Source organism: Diospyros lotus, chromosome 13 (genome assembly GCF_014633365.1).
Source record: "Diospyros lotus cultivar Yz01 chromosome 13, ASM1463336v1, whole genome shotgun sequence".
Taxonomy (NCBI): Eukaryota; Viridiplantae; Streptophyta; class Magnoliopsida; order Ericales; family Ebenaceae; genus Diospyros; species Diospyros lotus.
Window position 1 is genome coordinate 19,428,763 of NC_068350.1, and position 18,069 is coordinate 19,446,831.

Genomic DNA, 18,069 nt, shown 5'->3' on the forward strand with positions numbered 1-18,069 from the left:
AAAAGTTTGTTATAAATTAAAATTAAATAAAAAATTTGATATATTATTGAAGAAACTTTAAATTTTTTTTTTTATAAAATTAAAACAAATCCAAAAGTTCAGTATTTTTACATAATTTACCCCCCCGAAAGGGATGAAAACTTAAAAAAGAGGTTTCCTGGCTAATACCATAAAAGATAATAAAATGGCATATAAAAAAATTATTAACAAATTTTGAAGAAAATGCTTATAGAAAAACAAATTTTAAAAATCGTTAAAATACTAATGAAGGAGGAAATGACTTTAAAGTAATAATGAAAAGTAATATTTAAGAAAAACTGGAAATAGCACTATATTAAATTATACTTAAGAACTAAGATATATTAAAAAGAGTGTTTTAAAGTGGTTTATCAAGTGTATTTTTATTTTTCAGATTTTATTTTTTAAAAAAAGATTTCTGCTAAATAAGTTAGTACATATAATATATTTGCGCACAAAACAGCAGAAGGGATCTGTGGCGCAATGGTAGCGCGTCTGACTCCAGATCAGAAGGTTGCGTGTTCGATTCACGTCAGGTTCATTCCCTTTTCTGTTTTTTTTTTATCGTTAAAGTGCTAATCAAAGAACCATTGTTAATTATATTTAAAATTACAATATATATATATATATATAGAGAGAGAGAGAGAGAGAGAATCGAACATAACTAACAAACGTGTTTTCACAATTTATTGATGATCTTTGGTTAAGCATAGAAGAGCTTGGCAAACAGAATTGGAGCTCTCCCGAAAACAATTTGGCGACTACTTACTACCCTTTCTGCTCCTTGCATCCTGGAGCAAGGGAGACACAACTACGGATCATTCTCTGAAGGCATATGCATCATTTACAGTGGCTTCATCTTCCTCTGGCTTCACAAAGAACTCGATGTAAGCTATACGACTGGGTTGCTGGTAGCCAGCAGAGTCGATGTGTGGGTGTGCATTAGCTGCCCTTGCAACAGAAACCAGGTGCTGGATCTTTAACATCCCGCCTCTCCCAATACTCACTTTGCTACCTCTGTTATCCTTTATGACGCTACCGGGTATGTTTGAAGTTGTTGCGTGAAGGAACTTGTACTTGTACCTGTCAAATTAAGGAAGCAAATTGGATAAGGACTTTGAAAGAAGAAGTGGGTGGGTGCTTTACTGCTTTTTTCTTTGGATCAACAGCTACCTGTAGGAGACTTGGCGATCGCAGTGGAAAGCGATCAATAGATCAGTGTTTGCATAATACAGGAAGCCTATCTGCAAGGAAAACAACCTTCAAAACAATGAAAGAAATAATAAAATAGAACAGGTTAGTCTTGGCAACAAATGCTTGGCGTTTTGGAGTCGAACAGCACCTGTAAGTCACCATGGCCTTCACCTCTGAAGGTAACAGAAGGGGGATCTGGTTGTAAAGTTATCTGGATGCTCGATCCTGGCCATTCAAGATCATCAATAGCTTCTTTGAGAGCTGCTGACTGAGAATTGAAAACCATGATTTAGAAAGATTGGCGTTCTAAATTGACTAACAAATATCAGTTCTAATAAGGATATGAAAATAAATTGGCAAATCAGCAAGCATTGTACGCATACCCTATGAGATTTCCTTCATACTGCTTTAAGAAATCAAAGAAACCTAAATTATCAGGATTTCTTCAGGTTGATTTAAATAATTTGTCCAGAAATTTCATGACAATGTTAGCTGCAGGTTCTTTGCACTGGAGAATATTGATATAAGTTTTTTCTCTTGCACAAGAGCACAAATCGACTACGAGGCTGCAGACAGGATCAAATCAAAGTGTTGTCATCAGATATGGTAACAGGAAGTAGTAATTGGAAAGCCTTCCAGACTTTTTTAATTTTATCAGGTTGGTAAGAAGCTCAGTCTGCTGCTGAGAGGGAAAGCAGAAAGAAACAGCCTTGATTACATACTAAAATACTAACTCCCAAAAACAAAAACACTAGAAAATAAAAGCCTCAACTTCAGTAACTGATTTTAACAAATAATATCTTCCCTACAGTCACACATCTTACTCATTCCGGCTTATATATTTTTAAAGGCATATCTAGATCAAACAGCTCAGGTTGAAGATGCAAAGGAACAAATATTGAAAAAAGAACAGCAGGCCCAATAAAAATAGTCACACGAATTAGTATATATTTACTTGAAAATCAAAGAACCTTTACGTACACCTTTAACCGAATCTTTAGATGGTATAGGTAATGGTATGGCACACATGAAAATGATAATCATACTTGCCATGAAATTCTCATGATTTAAGATGTGAAGGTAAATATTTACGGGAGGTGGTATGAAGAACATGAAAATCTCATATTAGGTAAACAGGGAAGGCAAAAAATGTACTTCTAGAGTACGGTTATATAATTGAAAAAAAAAAGGGGGGGGGGGGGGATAGTGATAAAAGAAATTATTGCAACAAAAATGTTGACAAAATGGAGAGCATAAATACGTAGTTGGCATTCACTTCTAAAAACACAAAACTGAAGAAAGATACAATGTTGAAGCTATAGTTATGATAAATTTCTAAGTAATCACAAGAAGGAAGTCTGTCCCAACCATGAGGGTGGCCAAAGAATCAATTTTTGCCTTCTCTACTCAGGATGTAATAAAAATAGAAATAGTCCTGTGTTAAAGCACATTCTTATCTTGCACATCCTATCATGAAACCCACCTATATTCTGGTTAAAAAATAAGGTCCTGAACAGTTATTTATCTAGGCTATTACACGGGATAGGATAAGCCCTGTAATTGCTGCTACAAGGTGAAAAAAAGCACCTTAACAGTAAAACTAAGTGGGGTACTTCCTGCAGGCTCAAAGTTGTAGTCCCATGAAACCATTTCTGGAATCCTTGTTCTGATCTCAGCATAAATGCAACCACCCAACGAATCTACAGATCTAATAAACAAGTAGAAGAAACATCAGAGAATAATTAACAGTAATGCACACAGACAGAAGAAACATAATATCACTTGCATCATAAAAATTTGCACCATAAAAATGTTATTAATAACTCCCAATTACCAGGTCATTTTTAAGTTTTAATTTAGATATTTCAGGCAACCAAAAAAGAAACCTGTTCTTTAAGACTCAACATATATATGGTGGTTTAGGGGTAGGCAGCCAAACCAGTTTTTGTCCAGACCACATTGAACCCAACACAAGTGACTGAGCTAGACAGTTATACTACTCGCATCAATTGGCCACCTAGACTATACATCTATACCTAAGTTATTTCCTGCTTTATTCTGGACCCATAAAGTATGTTAACATGGAAAACAAAAAACAGAAGACTCATACAGGTGGTTCAAACTTATTGCCTAATAAGATCATAAAGAACATTTCAGCAAAAAAGAAAGATTGTAAAGAATTTTTTTCTTTTTTTTCAGCTAGTCTAACAACAAGGCTTTAATGGATGAGATAGATAGTCATTGTTTATAAAAGTTAGCACTTCCACAGATAGTCTAAACAAAATCAAAGAATTAGAGGACAGCTTTAGTGCGCCAGATTTGCTGCTTGGAAGAACCAAAACAACTTTATATCTGAATAATTGTTAAAGCACGGTCCAAACTTATCCAACAATAAAGGTAAAGCTATGAGTGTAATACTGTGACTAATCCTAGGATCTCGTTAACCTTATCTATACAATGAAGATAGACTTGTGAATTTAGAAAATACCCAGGAAACCACCCCGAATGCAACATTGACTGTAAAATAAGCCGCTGCATGCTGTTTAAATCCATTAATATAGTTGAAATACTTTGTCCTGAATATCCAAATAACCAAAAAACCATTTCTTCGAAACTGGAGGGAAAAAGTAATGATTGACGAAATATTGAAAGGAGAAATGTCTCAGATGGAATGAGAAAATGAATTAAGAGAAAAAACAAGGGGACACTTACTTGAGAAGAAGCTGCATATCAGGACCTGGGTACCGTATTTCAATTGTGTTTGAATGTCCAGGGACAGAAAATGTGTTGAGGCAGTCAACGAATAGCCCCAAACTCAGCCCAAAACGAGGCCGTCCGCGTGCACCATACTCGTATCGAATGAAAAGCTGCAAACAAAAATGAAAAGGCCCTTGAAGTTGCCAAGGAAACAACAATTGCGGAATCAATTACACTACTTGCTTACTTTCCTCTCCTCTTTTCCCCAGTGGTCGGTAAGGAAAAGTTTTTACATACATAATAAACCAATCTATTCAAATTTCCCGCATTTTTCTCAGCAACCAAACAGGGAGAGTTCGAACTTCCAAAGAATGAACCGAATGGAGCTGAAATCAGTACCTCGCGCTGTAAATACACTTTGGCCTGAAGACATCTGGATTCCTCAACGATCAAGACGACGCCGTGCTCGGACAATTCCAAGACCGCATCCTGGATGCAAAAGAAACCAAAGAAGGTCCATATCAGATCACGTTGAAAGAGGACTGCGGGGAAATGTTTGGTTCGAGGGAAAAAGTGGAGAAAGAAAAGGGAGAGAAAGAGAGAGTGACCACCTGGTGGCGTTTCCAGCGGACGGAAGTGAGGGCATCGACGATGCCTTGGACGTTGTCCAGTTGGCACACCAGATCCACCGCCTCCGCCTCCGCCTCCGCCTCCACCGCCGACGAGCTCATCCCCTCCGTTTTCCCGCCAATCAAAAACCTTGCCCCCTGCTGCTATTGCGGTGATGCTCAAAAATAAAAATCGAAAATTCAGAAAAAAAAGGGGGGCCCAAAACAGTACTTTACGTCATGTAGATGTAGACTCGAGAAATACTAAATTTTCTTTTCCAAATTATTTACTAATTTTTAAAAGAAAATATTTGTAGAGTTTATGTTTATTAAAAAAATTACTTTCAAAGTTTAACAAAAATATATAGAAAATATCATCCATCTTTACTAAGATGTTGCAGTTACCCCCTATTATTAAGTAGTCATTTAAAATTTCTAAAAATCCTTGCTAATGTTAGCCTCAATGTGTATTAACTTTTCAAAATATGGTGGTGAATTTGTTATATTCATTTTACACTTTTGATAAATAATCAAATTAATGTCAATTTGCTTTGGAAACTATTAAACAAGGTTTAAATATGGATTTTGATGGATAAAGAAGAATTATACTTGCTTGTTAGTAAAATTTGATCCCTTCCTTAATGCCCAATATTTAAAGATATGACAGGTTAAGAGTCTTTTTAAGGATTTAGATCATGTTGTTTGTGAGTTAATATAAAATCAAAATCTTATTGGCCATTTTCATTATAAATAAGGTAAGTAATATGATATAATTGTGTTGTGATGTATTTGTGTAGATACTTAATAAAAATAATCAAATAAATCTAAAAGAAAATTAAAATTTTGTTTGAGTTTTGTGTATGTCTAGTCATGTGAAATACTAAAAATTAGAAGAGTATTTTGTGCACATCTTATGAAATTAGGAGAATACTTTGTGGGTATTTTATGAAATTATAAGCGTGCTCACTATTATTCATTTTAAAAAGTAAATAAATAAATAACTCAAAATCTATTTTTAAAAAACCAAGACAAATTTGTTATTTTGCTGTCTAATTTATCCTTAAATTGACCAAGAGATAGTTTTTACTATGTTCAAATTTTTTTTTTTTTTATAATTGTACTAAATTTCAAGAGCGTTATTTGCAATTTATCTTAAAAAATATTATTCTTCCTTTTGTTAGCCGCTAATCATTGGTTGAATGCCAATAAGTAAATTCCTTAAATGCTAGTAAGGTTAATTTAATTTCTCAAACTAATACTTTGAATGTAATCATGAAGTGTGTTTAGTGACTTTGACGTAGTGATTAGTAGTGAGGTTAATTTTGGATGCTTAAGAGATTTGAAACATTGATTTTGATTGTTAAGAGTGATACTGACAGAGAAAGACTAATTTATAAAAAAAAAAAAAAAAAAAGATGAGATGAATTTAATAAAAGTATTTTTAAGCTGATAATAATAATAATAATGTATCATAAGTGTATTTTATCTAAAAATAAGATGCATTTAATACACCTTAATTGTTAATTTTAGGAGGATGATTAGTATTAATAATTAGCATCAATTGTTAGTTAGTTAGGAGAACAAGAGAGACAAATTTGTAAAGTAAAGAATTCCATTTTAAATAATAATAATAAGAAAAAAGTTCTAGAGGTTGAAGCGACAAATAATAAAATAATATTCAGAATCTAAATTGGGGTTTACTTGGAAGAAGGAACAGTACTGTTACAACAGTAGTAATAATTCCTCTCGTGTACTGAGCAACAGTTGACGTTATGTTAAAAAAAAAAAAAAAGATTTAATCACTCTGTGTTATGCATAATAATAATAATAATAATAATAATAATAATAATAATAATAATAATACATAGTCAACAATAGATTATGTCAGATTGATCTCTTTGATTACAGTGGGGGCCACAAGCGAGATTATTGTCGGGCATGGAAGGCCGGGTGGGGTAGATTACCCTGAGAACTTAGTCAATGTCCGATGAATTTCCTCTTTCCCTGCTCTCTCTCTGTCTCTCTCTTCCTTTCAATTTCTATAATGACTCAGAGATGGCACAAGAAGAGAACCCAGTTGCCTCTGCTTGCACTAGTCTTATTCGTCTTCATACTCTCTACAATTCTCTACAGTGAGAGCAATATCCATAGGATTCACCAAAACCATGCCCACCCTGTTGATCATCATCGCCAATCCACACCTCCGGCAAATTACAGCATCTTGAAGAGACCTCCAGGTTACTCCTCCTCCTCCAAACTCATGAAATTACTTCAAGTTCCTCTTGTTTTCGCGCATAAATACGCACGCACGCACGCACACGCACATAATGTGTGGGTGTGTGTATATACACTTGATCTAGTTGAATGGAGGAGTACTGGGTATACTTAATTTCTTGAGGTCCGTGGTCTTCTTTTGATGGATTTACTTTACCTTTTCTGTATGGGTTTTTCCCTCTGTCTGAATAGCTTGTTTCTAGTATTCTGAACAAATGGATGCATTTTGTCAATTTTCTTGCAATGATTCTTTTGGGTCTCTTCAAAATTTTGTTTGCTTTGGTTTAGTTTGGTGAGATTATATGGATATTTTGGGGTTGTTTTGCAGTGATTTTGGATAGATTCAGTAAATGTAGATCCACCGTGAAGTACAGTGGTCGTAAAGCAAGGTGGGATACTGGGCGGCTGGACTTGGGTCGCCCACAGCTAAATGAGGAAAGCTGTGACCTTTTCACCGGAAAATGGGTTTTTGCTAACTCTTCCTACCCTCTCTATAATGAGTCCGATTGCCCATACATGTCTGACCAGTTGGCCTGCCACAAACATGGAAGGCGTGATTGGGGCTACCAGCACTGGAGATGGCAGCCCGAGAATTGTAATCTTAAGAGGTACTTACATAGGATTCCAAGCACCATAATAGGTCCTGATGGTTCACCATTACGTGTTTCTTGTGGTTTCATCTGTTTATGTTCGTTCTTATTCTACAATTTTTGTTTTTGGTTAATTGGGATTTGGTGTTTGTTTTTGTTGGTAAATAGATGGAATGTGATTGAAATGTGGGAGAAGTTAAGGGGAAAAAGGCTAATGTTTGTTGGGGATTCACTTAATAGAGGGCAATGGATATCCATGGTGTGTTTGTTACAGTCTGTTATTCCGGCAGATAAGAGGTCCATGTCACCAAATGCACCTCTCACCATTTTCAGAGCAGAGGTGAGGAAGTATTTCATCCAACAACTAGGAACTGTAACTTTTAAATAGGCTAAAAGCTTTTTCATATGGTTCTCTGTGGCTTTGTTATGTTCTTTGTATTTCTTAGGACACATTTCAAGTTGGTATAGCTTTGTACATGTTGGCATTCTTGTCTTGTGACTATCAATTCTGATGTATTTTTATGATGTGAAGGAATACAATGCCACTGTGGAATTTCTCTGGGCTCCACTTCTCATTGAATCTAATTCAGATGATCCAGTAAATCACAGACTAGATGAACGGATAATATGTCCAGATTCAGTTTTTAAGCATGCTGCTCAGTGGGAACATGCTGATATACTGGTCTTCAACACATATCTGTGGTGGAGGCAAGGGCCAGTAATGCTGTTGTAAGCATATGAGACCTCAGTCCAGGCTTCGCCCGGCCGAATTGAGTTTCAAATGCTATTAAGAATTGCTTTCTTACTATATTGAACCCACTATTTTGCAGATGGAGTAGTGAAGCTAATGGGGTTTGTGAAGAAATAGATGGGCTGGGAGGCATGCAGTTGGCCATGGAAGCCTGGGCTAATTGGGTGGCCTCTAATGTTGATCCACTCAAGAAACAAGTCTTCTTTGTGACCATGTCCCCTACGCATCTTTGGTAAGAAATCACCAGTGCCCCTCAACTTCTTCCATTTGTTTATCATTTTGATATTTTAATATCTGCACATAAAATTTGCAACTTCGTATAACTGCTTCCATAATATAGGATTGTTGAAGTTTTGCTAGATGCTCTTTTTAATTTCTCATCAACATAAGGTTTTAGGGATAGTTTTTGTTTCCAGTGTTATATAATTGCAACATAAACCAAGATTAGTGGTTCATCTATTGTTGGCATAATCTGTTGTTGATTCTGTTCAAGTTTGCTGACTACTTCTTTGATTTGCAATGTGGAGCATTCAGAGTAGTCCAATGTTCTAATTGCATTAAAAATTGGGAACCTTATATATTACATGGTTGTTTATTTAGATTAGTGCTTTTTGGACATGTGATGATTATGTTGATGGACTTGCTCTTTTCAAAAAAAAAATTGTTGATGGACTTGCAATTGGGGTTTCATTGTTAATGCCATGGGATTTGATTTGTGATGGGAAATATGATTTTGATTTATGATTCATATTTTCAATCTTTTGTTTTATTAAGATTTGATTAGGATTAATATTTAGTAAGATTTTTTACTTTTGGCAAGATTAATATTTTAGTAAGATTTGTTACTTTTGGCAAGATTAATATTTAGTAAGATTTGTTACTTTTGGTAAGATTTGATTAGGTTTTATTTAGAAATATTTCATTTTGTTTTATGATTAACTGAAAGATTGCTTTATTATTTTGAATAATGTTGAGTTTCTCTCTTCTTATTCTTCTTCTTTCTGCATTTTTCCCTTCCTCTCCCCCATCAACTTTGGCATTAGATCTTTTTTTTTTTTTGGTTCCACATATAAAAGAAAAATTGGATTATGAGTTTTCATTAGCTTCAACATTCATCAACTTTTTGGAGCATTGAAAATTTCTGAACAGAACTCAAGTTGTTTGGAAGTCTTTGCAGCCCTAGAAGATCACTGAAACCCATTGCTGCAACAATTAGCAGAAATCAATCAAACCAGAGAGCCATCCTTGCAAAGGCAGTCGCTGAACTGTTGTGAAATCACTGGAGCCACCCGCATAGCTTTTAGAGGAGCTCTAATTGAAGACCTCAAAGCCTTCAACAAAGTTGGAAAGCTAGCCTTGGTGAGCCTTGCTTCAGATTCTCACCAACCTCATCAGCCATCTCCTTAGTTCCTTGCTAGGGCTACTGATAACATTGGCACATGTCGATACCTCTGTTGGATTTAGAAACCTTACTATGATTCACTTCTATAAGAACAGTCACTGGGCTTCTCCTCTTATCAAATTAGCCCTTCAACCTTTTTACTCGATTGTTTTCTTTCTGTTTGCTCAATTTCCCACTTGTAACTAGCAACCCAATTTCAATCGACCACCAGCTTGTAGGGATGGAAATGGGCATGGTGGGGCTAGGGAAGGGTAGCCTTCCCCATCCCCCCGCCTTGACATCCTAGACCCCACTCCATTCCTGCCTCATACTTCAATGGGGGCAAGAAAACTGAACACCAACACTGCCCCCAATGGGGTAGGGTTGAGGATACCTGTTCCTCGAAGTAAATGGAAATCACTAATAGTAATGCAATTCTAATACAACTATCTAAGAAATGCAAGTCTGATACAACTGCAAATTTGACAACTGAAAAAGCTAGTTGCATATTATAAACAACAGTCAACACCACAAATCGCAGATTGTGATAAACAACCAACTTTAAACAGTGTTATACCTTCCAATCAACGCAAAAAAGAGAGAAGTGGGTCAGTTGGTGGGAGAGGATGGGGGGAAGGAGGGTGTGGAGGTCGGCCATTGCTTTGTTGGCGTCGACATAATCTGCTGAGAGAGGGAAAGAAAGAGACAGGGAGATGGAGGTGGGTTGGCCAGGGATGGCGGTGCATAGTGATATTTGAGAGAGACCAAAAAGAGAGATTTCTATGCTTTTGGGATGGGAGGGATGCAATACAGCTATGCTGATCCAGTGAACAATAGTGAGATTCGAGGGATGTGGCCTGCGAGTGACACAACTGTGATTTGAAAGAGAGATGAGAGGAGAGTGGACTGTTGTGGTGCCCTAACTCTAATTACCTAAACATTATATATTATATAAACTGAAAAATACAGTAATTTAAAATTTATATATTATATATAGCGGCGCAGAGCAGGGACAAACTGGGGCAAGCAGGGACTATAAATCCCATCCCCACCCTTCCCCCCCAAAAACATTTGAGGATTTCTCAATCATTGCCTCCTCCTGGTCGAAGGGCATTGACCCCACCCCAATTGGGGCAGGGCCCTATATGGATGGGTCATTTTGCCATCCTTAACAGCCTTAGATCCAATTTCATGCTGAGACCCATCACCACAGTCCAAGCCTAGAATTCTACAGTCCTTCCACTCTTTATTCATTTTTGAGCCAAATTTGTTTAATCCAAGCCCCTAATTAAACAAAACCTATGTTTCTACAAACGCAAACCTCAACTACAACCCAAATCAGAAAACATGTTTCTTTCCATATCTTTGGGATAATTTTCTATTGTCTAAATTAATGTTAATTTATATTGTGTGTTTAGTTTTTCATGGACTTATTTGCCCCCTTAGCCATGTAAGCCCAACTTGTCAAACTTTATTCCCCATCAAAGCTCATATACTATAAATTATCCAAGAGATGAGACGAGAAATACATGCCCAGAATTGAGCTATACAAGCCCAGATTGCAGCCTTGGTCACTGGAGTTGAAGCACTTGAGATGAACCATCACTACAATAGCAAGTATAGGTTACCTCATACGGGCTATAATAGGTATTGGGATAACTATTTACCATACCTCTTCTATGAATCACAAGTTAATGCTAGGTCATCTTTTGCCTGGTATGCCACGTTCAATTGTTTGGTCACAACCAAAGTGTTCTAACTGTGGATCTACTACTCACTTGATTAAAGATTGTGCGTTCATGCCTTTGGATATATGGATCAAAGGAAGAGTAGGTAAAGGAAAAACTCTAGAAGTAATCATCATCATCAATTGCTCCTTATCCTAATGAAGTTAGGGTCTGCAACATGGCATTTATAATGTCAATTGATCTCTAAAAGTCGCATTGACAATACAAATCCATGCAACATAACAATGTGGCAAAATTTTAAGTAGGATGAAACAATTATAGATGTTGAGGAAGTTCTCAAGGATGAAACGACAATAGCATTTGAGGAAGCCCCCAAGGATGATCGAACATAAGCCTAGTTCTGGAGTTTTCCATAAGGAATTCCCAAAACCTCTTTGCCCTTCGCCAGCTCCTTAGCTTTCCATTGATATTGTTTCACAAGTAATCCTTCCTAGTCCGTCTCATCATAAAAGGAAACATATTGAACCTTTGTAGTTAGACAAAGCAATCAACAAACTCAACAAATAGCCTTCAGTTCCCTTCAATTAACCTCTGGGTGGCCTATTCTGTTCCTCCCAACAAACTCAAGCCCCAGTACAACTACCTTTCTGCTATGCACACAAATATAAACTTCACATCTTTTTATTTTATTTTTTATATCAGCAGAATATTTTTGGCAGGGATGGACAGATTCATAGTTTTCTTATTCATTGGGTGAATCCTCCAGGTTGAGCAATGCAGATTTGTGAAACTCTAGGATGAGTTTTTTCCAACTAGGGGAGAATGATAGAAAATGTGATCTTGAATTCTGATTTGTTTTGATTTGGAAATCAGATTTTCAGCATTTTGTTTTAGTAAGTTCTGATTAGGATTAATATTTAGTAAGATTTGTTATTTTTAGCAAAGATTTGATTAGGATTGATATTCAGTAAGATTTGTTATTTTTAGCAACATTTGTTAGGTTTTTTATGATTTGTCTTTTGCCTATAAATTGGCCTTATGGATGTAATCAGAAGAAGCTAAATGGCTCTTTAGCTTGAATTTCTCCTGATTTTTCTCACTCGGCTTTTCTTTTTCTTCCTTTTCTTTCATAAGCTTCTTTCTTCTAAAATGTCTACTTCTCCTCCTCTTCTTCTTATTCTTCTTCCTGCTTCTCTGCTGTCTCTCTACTTTCTGCAATTTTCCCTTGCTGTGCTGCATCAACTTTGCTACCAGAGCATTCTTTTTTTGCTGTTCCACATCAATATGGCTCCATAATGCATATATTGACACCTACTTCTTATAAAAGCATTCACTCTCTGGAAGGGAGAACAAAGTTAAAAAAAAAAAAAAAAAAAGAAGTGTAAAAAGAGTCCTGTTTTTTCATTGATAATGATGGTAATCTAGCTGGCTTTGTGGTACTGAACTAGTTATTGGTGCATAAGTTGCCTGTTTGTAGTTGGCTTTTCTGTTCCTGAACATTCAATGTTATTTAATCATGTAAATATTGGTCAGTGTGCTGACTTCTGTTGCTGATGGTAATAACTTTGTTGCATTTAGTAGAGTTGGGAGCAATAATTTCATTGGATGAAACAATTAAGAGAAGTAACAGAAATCCAAAATTACAATGATAATTGCATTGTTCATAATAATAGGATATCCAATTGCAACCTTTGTATATGCAATAGATCCCTTCCTTGCACCAATCAATATTCCTACTAATTAGTTATCAAAATTAAGGATTGTAAAGCTGTTATGAATGATGTATGAATGATGACAAGTCTAATATTTTTGAACACAATGAAAAACACTTAGGATCCATCATCCTGTCTTCTGTTTACTCCATGTTGAGACTCCCTGTTCCTCGCACGGCATGGGATTTAGAACCAGCATACTGATAAGCACCTTTTTCAGAAAGTCCACTTTAAGCAAAAGGGAGTATCTGTTAGGAATATCTAGATAGGTAGTTTCCTCTGCAATAGAAATGTACTTGTAGATCCACTGGACCATTCTTTCAACTTGATCTTGGTGCCTTTTATCTTTCTTAACAAATTTTTTTCAAGTTCCTTCTTTCTAATTATTATCATGTTGATTATATGTCTGTCTCTGAGAAACTAATTGGAGTGGTTGCATAACCCTTTAAGTTAAAATTTTATGCCCATACTTTCTTGCCAATTTACAGACTGCTGACATTTCTTTTGTTGGCTTTTGACATTTTCTTGCCTTCATGGCAACTTGTTGCATTATGTTTGCTTACATTGAGACGCCGGCAGATTATGTTTCAATGTTTTCTTACATTGACTTGTGCAAAGCGGACACTTTTTTTTTTTTTTTTTTTTAAAGTAAGAAGATGCTATTTTCAAGGCCAGTCAGGGTTGCCTCTCACATATAGCCCCCGTAAAATAGTGGTTGAAAGCAGTCATTTTGGTTCCACAAACTGGTTCGTCACCTCAAAAATTCCTTTATTAGACAGAATGTTTTCTAACTGCTTGTGCACTTTTGTAATCTTCAAGCCCGTTGAAACATAAAGATACTTCACATATATCTCTTTTCTTTTGGAAGGTGCATATCATCAAACAATGTTATTTATTTATTTATTTTGGCCAAGTAACCGATTCTAATTTTTTGTAAACTTGCATTTAATTGTGCAGGAAGCGAGAGTGGGAGCCAGAAAGTGAAGGAAACTGTTATAACGAGACAAATCCCATTACTGACACAGGCTACTGGGGAAGTGGTTCCGACCTGCCCACGATGAACATGGTGGAGAAGGTGCTGAGCAGCTTGGGTTCAAAGGTCACTGTTATCAATATCACTCAACTCTCTGAGTATCGAAAAGATGGCCATCCCTCTATTTACCGCAAGTTTTGGGAGACCTTAAGCCCCAAACAGTTGGCTAACCCCGCTAGTTACTCTGATTGTATACATTGGTGCTTACCTGGCGTGCCTGATATATGGAACGAGTTGCTATTCCAGTTTCTGTAGGTCTGCATATATTTATACATGTATGTATCATGCGACAATATGACTGCAGGGAAAGGGAACAATGTCTTTGGATCATTGAATGAAAATATTTTCAGGATGAAGCATGTTTTCTCATAACATGAGATGTTCCATCGCTAAGCCTTGATAAATTTTCAATGTTCAGTTTACTATGGTTACTGTCTACATTCATTAGTATCAATGGAGAAGGTATGCATAGAGAATTTCATTCCAAGTATCTGGAACTCCCGGAAGACACCAGTGCCCACAATCTGCAAAGCTTGCAGGATTTGACAATTGCTCTTCAGTTAGGGCCACCCATTGCCTTCTGTAGATAGATGGATGGCCATCTTTTCTGTACTCTGAGAGCTGTGTTATGTTGAGAATTTGCACCTTCACGCCACTCATTCTCAGCCTATCAATCGTTGCTTCCACTACCTTCATCATTCTGGGATCAGACATGCTCCCCCAATACCCTTCTTTCAAAATTGGCTCCGTTTCATTGTAGCAGTTTTGATTTGCACCCATCCCCCATTCTTCTCCCCTGCAATTTTTGGGTTCCCCTTGGAAAGGTTAGATGGAGTTATTGCTTATCTTTGGCTGCTGCTAGTATTTCTTTTCTGAAAGCTGAAATGCCCTTGTTTTCATTTTTATAATTAACGCGCTGACTGGGTAAAATAACCTAAATGCTCTTGTTCCGATGTTAACAGTCACAGCCATTATTAAAATTAAAATAAGGGCATTTCAATTATTTTGTCCGGTCAAGAAGGAAACCTCTTCTAGGACTAGGTTTCAAACTTCTCTAGAAATAAAGTCATATATAAATTGTAAATTGCTGAGCGTTTGGTGTGTGCATCCCGATAAATATACCTAGTACGGTCTCGAAACTAAAATTGAGCAATGGATAGGATACCTGAGGTGAGACGATGACATGCTGGCAAAGAACAACTTGGTCTTGGTGAGGTTCACATGGGTCTCCAAGAAATCTGCCCAAGTCTTCAGGCCCATCTCATATCTTCTCAGCATCTCCACATCTTCGAGGGTTCCATTCGATTCCTCTGATGGTCCCGACCTGCAGATTTCGTGTAATCTCTGCATATGAAAATTAGCTGCAGGATGTGATGAAAAAATGCTTTGAACTGGGTTCTAATAGCTCACTTACGAAACCTTAATCTTCGAATCTAGCCACCAGATATAGGAATCAAAGACTAGTATGTCTGAGTCAGTCCAGTGCCTGGCGTGGTTTTCAATGGCCTGAATTTTCACCGTCCGAAAGGGTACATGATGGTGCCATGGATCATCGCAGTTTGATTCAACAAGAAATGGAGCCCAGTAGAAATCAATGGAGGCATTGTATTCCTTCACCAAATTGAGAAGAAATTTTTCATAAACTGCTATTAGTGAGTCTAAAATCTAAAATTTGAGTGTTTCATATCTTAATTACTCGTCTATTAAATTTTGGGAGGCGTTTGAGCATTCAAACAAGAAGGATAGAAAATTGAAAACGGGACTCACTTTGGCTTTGAAGGTGAACAAGGAGCCATTGAAGGTCCTCGATTTCTGGTCTTGAGATATGGACGACTCGACCAGACAAACCATTGATACCCACTGGTTCCTGTTCAGGGAATCCCCAATAAAAACGAGCCTCTTCCCCGTCAGCTTCTCCAGCAATGCTGTGGCATTGAACCTTCAAGAACTCAAGAAACACCAGCATCAAATAAACGAACCGAGGTTTTATGCAGAATGTGATTTATTAAAAGAAAATTCAAAATCGCCATTGTGGCTTCGTTTTCAATCATCTTCCTGCAACCTAATGCACCAGAGAAAAAGAAGAAAGAGGAAAGAGACCTCGGAAGGTCACAGCCATGGGGCTGCCATCTCCAATGCTGATACTTGAACTCCTTTCTCCCAAATTTCTCGCAGGCAAAATCATCCAGCATGAACTGACACTGTTTCTCCCTATATAGAGGGTAGGATTGGTTGTCGAAAACCCATCTGCCCGAAAGCAAATCGCAGCTCGGTGAGGAGCTCTGACTCGTGTCGTTTTGCAGTATTCGCCGGCTGTCTCCCTGTTGTGAGGTAAACAGCAGCGAGGATCAAAGCTCCGGTGAGGATGGCCATGAGGGATAGAAATCTCCATTCAATTGCCCAGGTTGCTGCAACAATCTGGTTTGTCTTTGCCATTTAGCTTGGCCTGCGGTGCTTGCTCTTTTATGCTTACATGAAATAATTAAGTAGTAGTAGTTGAGCTGACAATTGTGGTTGCAAGTTCTTGTCTACGCAACGACTTTATTGGAGACTCACTCACTCTGCTCGCCAGACCGAACGCAACTACGAACAATCAATCATCATAGGTCAATAATTGTCCAGATTGACCCTTGCTTTCCTGTTTGTCCTCGGACTGCACAGCTACTCCATTTAACGTTAAATAATGGTATTAGCTGCATTGCTCTGAAAACTGAAAAAGTAACATCCCCCATCCTAACCCAGTTTTGCTACTTTCCTAGAGAAAGTTATCCAGAAGTATTAAATTGACAAAAATGTCTAAAAATTGCTTCACCACCTCCTTTCTCTCCCCCTTTTTATAGTCATCTCCAATAATCCTCTTTTTTTACCTGTTCGCATTTTCTTGCGTGTCGATTGTCACTGCATCTACTTCGGTAGAGAGAAAAGATGTAGCGGCGATCAACACGCGATAAGCAAGGCAAAAACGATGAAAGAAAAGTGATTAGAAACGGTAGTTGGAGATGACAATGAAAAGGAAAGAGAAGCGGTCAAAAACTTTTGTTATTTTCATCATTTTAACCGCTCCCCCTCCCCCCGGCCGACAAAGTTGCATTTAGCTCATGACTCAAATAAACATAACTGGCGTTGACAACTGACAAAGCACTTGAGAGGTTTTGCTGCTACCATAGAAGATTTTCAAATTAATATTCTCTGTCACAGTGCCTCCATAGGCTGACATGGCAACAATTTTTAGTGCCATTATAATCTCAGTTGTTGGAAAGTGTTAAAAGTCTAATAAAATTTTTAAATGGAACGATATGAAAATTCGATATAAGAACAGCGACAAGTTCTTGAACTGCGTCCTCTGCTGGACCTCCAACTCAATAGAAGTGACTCACAATTAGTTGGAAACTTGACTCCATTAATATTTGTTGAACTTCATTTATTTAATTAAATAAATTAACAAGTTTTGGATTAATTTCTTAACTTATTTAATAAACCAGCAAAGTTTAAATTTTAGGATGTCGGTTTGTTCAATTTAATTTGTAAACAAACTCCTTTAGAGATCCTTCAAAAAAAATAAAAACAAAAATAAAAAAAAATCTTGATCATCCAGGCACATTCCTGATTTACCTCCATCGTGATGAGTTTGGGAATGGATTTGGCGGGAGCGTGAGTGATAGCATGTAATCTAAAAAAAATAATGTTTGTTTGTTGATGATTTTGTTTTTTTTTTTTTTTTAAATTTCTTTTATGTTATTCAAAATTTAAATATAATATTAAAATATACTGATTTTATATGCTTTGCATAAACAAGTCTAAAATGAGTTTTAAATTTAAAACTTATGAAGAGGCTTGTTTGAAGTTGGCTTTTAAAGCTTGTCTAATATAAATGAGCCAATTTCGAGATAAAAGAAAATTCTAAATAAATGAGTTGAAACCTCATTTTTGAGTTCAACTCAATTCTGAGTCTTGATCTTTTATAGGCTCAACTTAACTCGACAAGCTTGCGATGTGGCCCTTTGCTATGCCCCTTTGCTATGCCAGCTGCTCTTCCCAAGCATCTTTATTTTGCTTCCTAAATCATGAGATTATTGATTGATTGATATATATATTTCTTTCTCCATTATTTAGCATAATGTAA

General features: G+C 36.7%; 3 protein-coding genes, 1 long non-coding RNA gene and 1 other non-coding gene across 6 annotated transcripts; 3 read left to right on the top strand and 2 right to left on the bottom strand.

Annotated features, from left to right (window-relative positions):
- The first annotated feature begins 487 nt into the window (after positions 1-487).
- TRNAW-CCA (transfer RNA tryptophan (anticodon CCA)) lies at positions 488-559 on the top strand. Its single transcript has one exon. It is a non-coding gene; the product is annotated as a tRNA-Trp (tRNA).
- A 93-nt stretch (positions 560-652) lies between these two features.
- Positions 653-4,687, bottom strand: LOC127788286 (uncharacterized). The gene is made up of 7 exons (XM_052316411.1): positions 4,521-4,687; positions 4,309-4,398; positions 3,925-4,079; positions 2,800-2,920; positions 1,361-1,480; positions 1,192-1,262; positions 653-1,101 (listed from the first exon to the last, which is right to left on the bottom strand). The coding sequence occupies exons 1-7, from the start codon at positions 4,638-4,640 to the stop codon at positions 837-839; spliced, it is 942 nt and encodes a 313-aa protein (XP_052172371.1). The 5' UTR covers positions 4,641-4,687; the 3' UTR covers positions 653-836.
- A 1,799-nt stretch (positions 4,688-6,486) lies between these two features.
- On the top strand, positions 6,487-14,318 carry LOC127789059 (protein trichome birefringence-like 35). Its single transcript, XM_052317815.1, has 6 exons — positions 6,487-6,754; positions 7,120-7,399; positions 7,550-7,721; positions 7,914-8,110; positions 8,212-8,364; positions 13,871-14,318. Exons 1-6 carry the CDS (start codon positions 6,505-6,507, stop codon positions 14,199-14,201), a joined length of 1,383 nt encoding a protein of 460 aa, XP_052173775.1. The 5' UTR covers positions 6,487-6,504; the 3' UTR covers positions 14,202-14,318.
- Positions 8,373-13,555, top strand: LOC127789061 (uncharacterized). Its single transcript, XR_008020481.1, has 2 exons — positions 8,373-8,964; positions 9,001-13,555. It is a non-coding gene; the product is annotated as an uncharacterized LOC127789061 (long non-coding RNA).
- On the bottom strand, positions 14,274-16,655 carry LOC127789060 (protein trichome birefringence-like 34). 2 transcript variants are annotated; one of them, XM_052317816.1, is made up of 5 exons: positions 16,047-16,655; positions 15,714-15,885; positions 15,366-15,557; positions 15,112-15,290; positions 14,274-14,742 (listed from the first exon to the last, which is right to left on the bottom strand). In XM_052317816.1, the coding sequence occupies exons 1-5, from the start codon at positions 16,136-16,138 to the stop codon at positions 14,397-14,399; spliced, it is 981 nt and encodes a 326-aa protein (XP_052173776.1). In that variant the 5' UTR covers positions 16,139-16,655; the 3' UTR covers positions 14,274-14,396. The 2 variants fall into 2 exon arrangements, with proteins under 2 accessions (XP_052173776.1, XP_052173777.1); XM_052317817.1 differs by having other exon boundaries at positions 15,112-15,270; positions 15,361-15,557; positions 16,047-16,650.
- Positions 16,656-18,069: the final 1,414 nt, after the last annotated feature.